The 5,857-nt window shown below is 37.3% G+C and overlaps 1 protein-coding gene and 1 long non-coding RNA gene across 3 annotated transcripts in view; both read left to right on the top strand.

The window, feature by feature from the left end:
* The first annotated feature begins 294 nt into the window (after positions 1-294).
* LOC125505087 lies at positions 295-1,644 on the top strand. The gene is made up of 2 exons (XR_007281904.1): positions 295-333; positions 1,277-1,644. It is a non-coding gene; the product is annotated as an uncharacterized LOC125505087 (long non-coding RNA).
* Positions 1,645-2,328: 684 nt separating this feature from the next.
* Positions 2,329-5,857, top strand: part of LOC109537622 (golgin-45) — a 32,496-nt gene continuing 28,967 nt past the window's right edge. The window contains exons 1-2 of one of the 2 annotated variants that reach the window (XM_019904429.2): positions 2,329-2,677; positions 3,077-3,417. In XM_019904429.2, coding sequence (XP_019759988.1) covers positions 2,539-2,677; positions 3,077-3,417 — 480 coding nt within the window. In that variant the 5' untranslated portion in view covers positions 2,329-2,538. Of the gene's footprint in view, positions 2,678-2,765; positions 3,009-3,076; positions 3,418-5,857 lie in introns of those variants that run through there. The other variant, XM_019904430.2, reaches the window with a different exon arrangement.

Genomic DNA, 5,857 nt, shown 5'->3' with positions numbered 1-5,857 from the left:
AGCAGCTCCAACCGAAACGCCAGCTATATCTCACCGCATAACATCTGTGGCGTTTCGATTCAAATAGAACTTCCAACCTATGTTCCGTAACCGGCGTCTAAGGCAAGGCCTACCTTAAGCCTTACTGACGAGTCCAATAGGTAGGCCCGGGACGAAACGCATGGTGCTTCAACGCGCGCCATAGTTTCCTCCAGGTAACCCAGATGGTTCTCGAAATCTCCAGAACAGGTGTGAAACTTCCCGCTTGTCAGTGTCATATTTGACCGTAAATGTGGCCCAAATGGGGCTCCCATTTACTGAAATACTATGAATTTCGATCCCCCCATTTCAAACGTGAGTACCCCAGGCCATTTCCGTTACAATATTATATTATTAATTAGACAATATGTATTATAAAACGTCCGTATTTTTGTGCGTTAATATAGAAGTTCTAGATATCACGTGATCTTACGAGACGAGCGCAGTTTTTTTTCTAATTTTAACTAATTAAGTTTATTGTTTTGACATAAAGTGAGTATTTATGATTAAAGTAAATAATAGTGACTTCTCAGGTTAGTAGTGAAAAAAAGCTTTTTGCAATTTTGACTGATAAAGTCCACACTTTTGACACTTTTCAAAATTGATAACAGTGACGAAACGTTCTACTTCTCGTAACCAATTGCAAAAAATAAAATCTTCAAAAAATATCTTATATCAAGAAACATTACATAACTTAATTACCTACCTTTATTGACATCTTATACAATTTGCAAACAGATTTATCTTCTATTTCAATGAAGTCAAACTGCCCGTGAGCAACATTTGTTATTTTTCGACCTATAATTGTAGGCATCAGTAAGCGCATAGATTGTAACCGTGTAGAGTTATTTGTGTTTTGTAAATGTTGAGGATGGCAACTCTTTCATTTCTAAACTGCGCAGGCGCATTTTGCTGTGAAGAGGCAATTAATCGGTAGGATATTAAGTACTCAAGTTATCCTCCCTATGACGGCGTCGCGGCGCCGACTATTAAAACGATTCCAGGAACTAACTAAAAGAAGTGCGACCCTTTGTCGGCACATTAATAGTACACCGCCGATCACCAGAACACAGAAACCTAATTTTATATTTATTTGCAGGAGGATAAATGATTATTTTCATTTGCTTGTAAAATGTACAGTAATTTTTTGCAAACGTTACAAGCAGAACCGAAGAAACACAAAAAAAACCGAAATAAAATAATTCGGTTTCGGATCAGCACAATAGTGTGTTAAAATCAATTATGGGTTCCGTTCCAGTTCCGGTCCAAAAAAAACGGTTCCGTTCCTGTTTTGGGACCATATCGGCTCCGGTCCGGGTCCCTGCTTTGCCCTAAACATTATGTCCAAACCTAAGCACCCCGCATCTCAAGAATTTATGGGTGAGGAGTGCCACGAGATTCAGCTGATCCGAAAAATTCTGGATATTTTTATAAAATGTCGAATCACCATCACTCTTCACTTCTTAGCATGGAAAACCAGCATGGAAATGCTGCAACAGTAAGGCAAAAAATTACAAAACTCATATTATTTAACAATTCTTAAAATTTAAATAAAAAAGTGTAAGTTTAGAAGCTTTTTGTTAAACTGTATATTTTTTACTATATAAATAAAGTATTTTATACCTATTTTACGTGTACTAATTTTGCTTTCACTTTCTTGCTCCTATATTATTCCACTTCAGAATTGTAATTATGATTTTTTACATCTGAAATCTTTAAGGGAGTTCAATTTTGTTATATTTTCAGCAATACCTGCAATATCATGCTGTAATTGTTTAAAAGAAAACCAAAATTGCTGAATATTGCAGCAAATCTCCGTATAAGTCAATGAGACAGACAGAGACATACACCCGTCTGGACAGAGGGTTGCCTACATTTTGATTTTGCCTCCCTTTTATTGTGCATTTCGTCCCGGGCCTACCTATTGGACTCGTCAGTAAGGCTTAGGTAGGCCCTGCGTTAGACGCCGGTTACGGAACATAGGTTGGAAGTTCTATTTGAATCGAAACGCCACAGATCTTATGCGGTGAGATATAGCTGGCGTTTCGGTTGGAGCTGCTAGTTGAGAAGTGGCGGATAGAGTTCGCCACATGCCTAACAACATAACCACAGCTTATAGAACATATGGTATTTAAGCTGTGACAACTTCGATATTACCAGCTGTTTGCCGTTTAGTGGCCAAGTGCCGCCAACCAATGAGAAGCCGGGGCGAGAAGGATTCCTTAAAAACAACGTTGCCTTTTACATTGTAATATATTTTTTTTTTTTTGTTTGCCCGGCGGCTGGAGGAATAAAAATCTTTGCGAAGACACCCAGTGTTCCGAACCCTGGGTAGTGTTGGATTCTTACCAACTAAAAAATCCCCTTTTTGGTACTACGAGTTTTCGGGAGTTATCCTTTAAAACTTGTAGTTCTCTCTAAGAATTTGTCAGCTCCGGCATCCGTATGCCATAGCATCGCATTCTCTCCATGCTAGCTGCTTGCTAGCATGAGCATCTTATTAATTTACACCTTACTTCTATGTGCATGCTAATTGCTACCACAGATTACAGAGTACCGCTGTGGTCTGTGTTTACTACTATCTCTACATACATTGTAATCTTGCAATGGAAGGATGCATTGCTATTTTTGCCTGGCAACCTTTTAAGTCCAATTATCAGTGAGTTTTAATAAGTATTATTACGGAAAATCGCTGGATCAGTTTGGGTTAGTTTTTGTATCCTAAATATTGTAAGGTCGCTTACTCGATTGGAAATTGCACATGTGGAATTCTGGATTATTGAAAGCATTGCTACTTTGTCGACAATTGGGCAACCTCGCTTGTCATTTTAATGAATAAATTTGTTTTCAATGTTTTGATTTTGGGGTCAACAAGTAACAAGTTTTGCTTTGGTTTTATTTATGTACGTACACTTTCCATCATCTTCAAATTATTGATTCACAAGAGTCAAATAGTGTGTGTGTGTGTGTGGCTATAAACATGAGTTCAGGTGAGATATTTCAAACAAATTGCCTTTACTTTCCATTCGAATAAAAGTAACACAGTTTTATTTTACAGCTAAGAGCTTTCCCATAAGAACTCTTGGTGATGGAATGGAGAAGTTACCTTCCAACGTTGTAGAAGTATTACATATCACACCCTCAAGCAATATTTTAAAGTCTATGAAACCGGTGGAGCCAGCTTCGAAAGTTATAAATCTAGTTCCAAAATTTGTTCCTCAAGATAAAAAGGTCTCAAGCCTGATGGGTTCTAAGCCGAAAGAGCCTAGGTTTGTTCCGTATGAACCGTATAAAGCAGCCGTGCAACCTATGAAGGTTCTAAAGACAAAAAGAAAACGTATCACCGGTACTACTGTTGAGGGCAAACCTTCAAAAAATAATGTGGAAATTCAAGAATTGGTAGGTGTTAATTTTCAGTTATTGTAGACGGTATCCGGAAACTAGACCGGCAAACGAAAACAACAAATTTTCTTATTGGCCGATTGGTTTGAAGATCACTAATGTCGATTTGACCTAAATTGTTTTAACAAAATGCTTCTTAACCCTACATTACGCAATTTTCTCAATTACAATAGAAAAACGTATTGTAAGATATAATGGTGTCCTACTGAAGAAAAAAATAATGAAAAAAATCCAGGTCAACTAGAATTAATTTATTTTCTTAAATTTCTAAATGTAGCTAATATCTGTTTTTTTACGCTGTTTTTTTATTTGTATGCTCTTATCAGTATCTGAAGGCCTGCCCCTTTTAATATGTTGTTCTGTGCCTATTTTACATAGACAATAAGCTATTTCTGCTCTACAATCGGTAAGTTTCATATTTGTGTCTTGCGCTCGCTTTTCTTCTACTCGCCTGTAAAACCATTCACCAACATCTGGTCAAGAAGGTGATAAAATAATCGGATATACCACTTCTTGGAGCGAATTTTTATGTTGTATCTACCAATAAGGCTATCCATAAGGTCCACGCGACCTATGTGTCGATTATATTCAGATATAATGCATCTATCTCAATTCGTTTTTTCTCTTTCCTGTGAAATCTTTGTATAGTGGTTCTTGAAAGTGCTCCAGCATATGTAGAAAGAAAGCAACAGGAAACATCGATACCATCATATGTGCCAACATTTTCACAGGAAGTGCCTCTTGCCATTTTGTTAAATTCCTTTTCTGTTGGAGGCTTGCAGTTCGGAATGCGGGGCCTCCTAATGATACCTAAAGAGAATAATCCCTTTTTTGCTAAGCATGATACCAACGGAAGGCTTGTGTAGAAGTTATCGAAGTACAGGGTGATTCAAAATTGGCGTCATTCCTCTGGAGGTGTTGTCTGGCGCTGTTATAGAAGTACAGAAAAAATAGTAAAAGAAATTAATTGTTATTAAAAACTGAGAAATTTGCTAAAAACTATATCAGAAATACGGCAGCAATGTTTTTCAAGGTAATCTGCCTAATTAACATTGCGCAAATACTTGCGTTGCTTCGTAATTATTTAAAACTCCGGTAACCATGGAATTATACAGAGTGACCAAACAAAACCAGGTACTCCAGCTAGAATAAATAGTTTAATGCCCCACTTGTGTGGTTTGGCAGGCATATATTGCTTTAAACTATGCCTGCCTTTACTGGACCACATCTGCTCATCTATTGACAATTTATTTTCGAGTGGAACTGATTGATATTTTGCCAACAAAGTTTCAATAATAGGCCTAATTTTAAACAATTTATCATAATTGAGATCTTCTTTTCAGGGTCATAAGATGTCATGCCAGAGTGATAAAACAATTCTCTACTCACAGTTTGGTATAATATTTTCACAAATAAACCTTAAAATATCGATGAAAACTACTATTGGCCCAACAGCGTGGTTTCTGCTGGAACCGATATGTGAACTAACGTATCAGTCAACCTATTTTGGCGGTTTAGTTTTGCGCCTAGCGATTATAAACCTTACGTAGATGGGCATAGGGACGTAGAAGAACTGACAACCTGCGCTTCTAAGTGAAAACCTTCTACCGCTCAACTGAAAATGGGTTAATTGCTCAGTTGTAGCAGATATGTTACAAAACGTTATGTAGGGTTAAGAGCGCTCTTTGAAGATGTAGCGTTGATACGGGTGTTCTTTTAAGTTGTTCAGATTGTCGTTTATTTAGAAGTTTCACATGCCGGTTATACAGGGTGGTTTTTTAGTGCGATAGAGTCCATTATTTCCGATGGTGTTGAACTTTCGAAAAATTGTTTCATATGAAAGTTGTTGACCCACAAAGTGCGCACATTTTAAAAATATCTTATATGATACAGACTGTCTGAGAAAAGCGAGGCAAGATCGAAGTGCATTTTTTTAAATAGAACTATCCAGTTTTTATTAGCGGCAATCCTTTACGGTACAGTCTACTATGGTACGCGCACATGCCCGTACGCACGGTACGCGCAGCCGAAAATTGCATACTGATCAGCCATGTTGCCCAACTGCCACCAAAGTAGAAAATCACAATGAAAGCAAAAAAGTAATTCATTCAGAGTTCAAAACTTAGCAGAATTAGTGCTGGATTACCTAACGTCGTAGTGGTTAATTCTTAATTCGTAAAATTCAACCTTTTTAAGGACCGGTTACCCAGTTCCTTAATTCTTAATTTTTGCGAATGTCATGTGTCGTTGGGATCTAACCTAAAATATTGTTTATACTTTGTTTTATTGGACTGTTTGCCTTTCTAATTTAAATTCATTGCAATGTTCTTGAATAATCAACAAATGATTGCACTCGGTCTGAGTGGAGTACTATTTACTCTACTTAGTGCAGGTTTGAAGCTAAACAGGGGTAGTAGGTGTAGGCGTTTTGGTGATC

This window comes from Dendroctonus ponderosae, unplaced genomic scaffold, assembly GCF_020466585.1.
Source record: "Dendroctonus ponderosae isolate FM_Combo_2020 unplaced genomic scaffold, Dpon_F_20191213v2 Dpon_F_20191213_7, whole genome shotgun sequence".
Lineage (NCBI taxonomy): Eukaryota > Metazoa > Arthropoda > Insecta > Coleoptera > Curculionidae > Dendroctonus > Dendroctonus ponderosae.
Note: the sequence above shows the minus strand (reverse complement) of the source record. Positions and strands in the feature narration are given on the sequence as shown.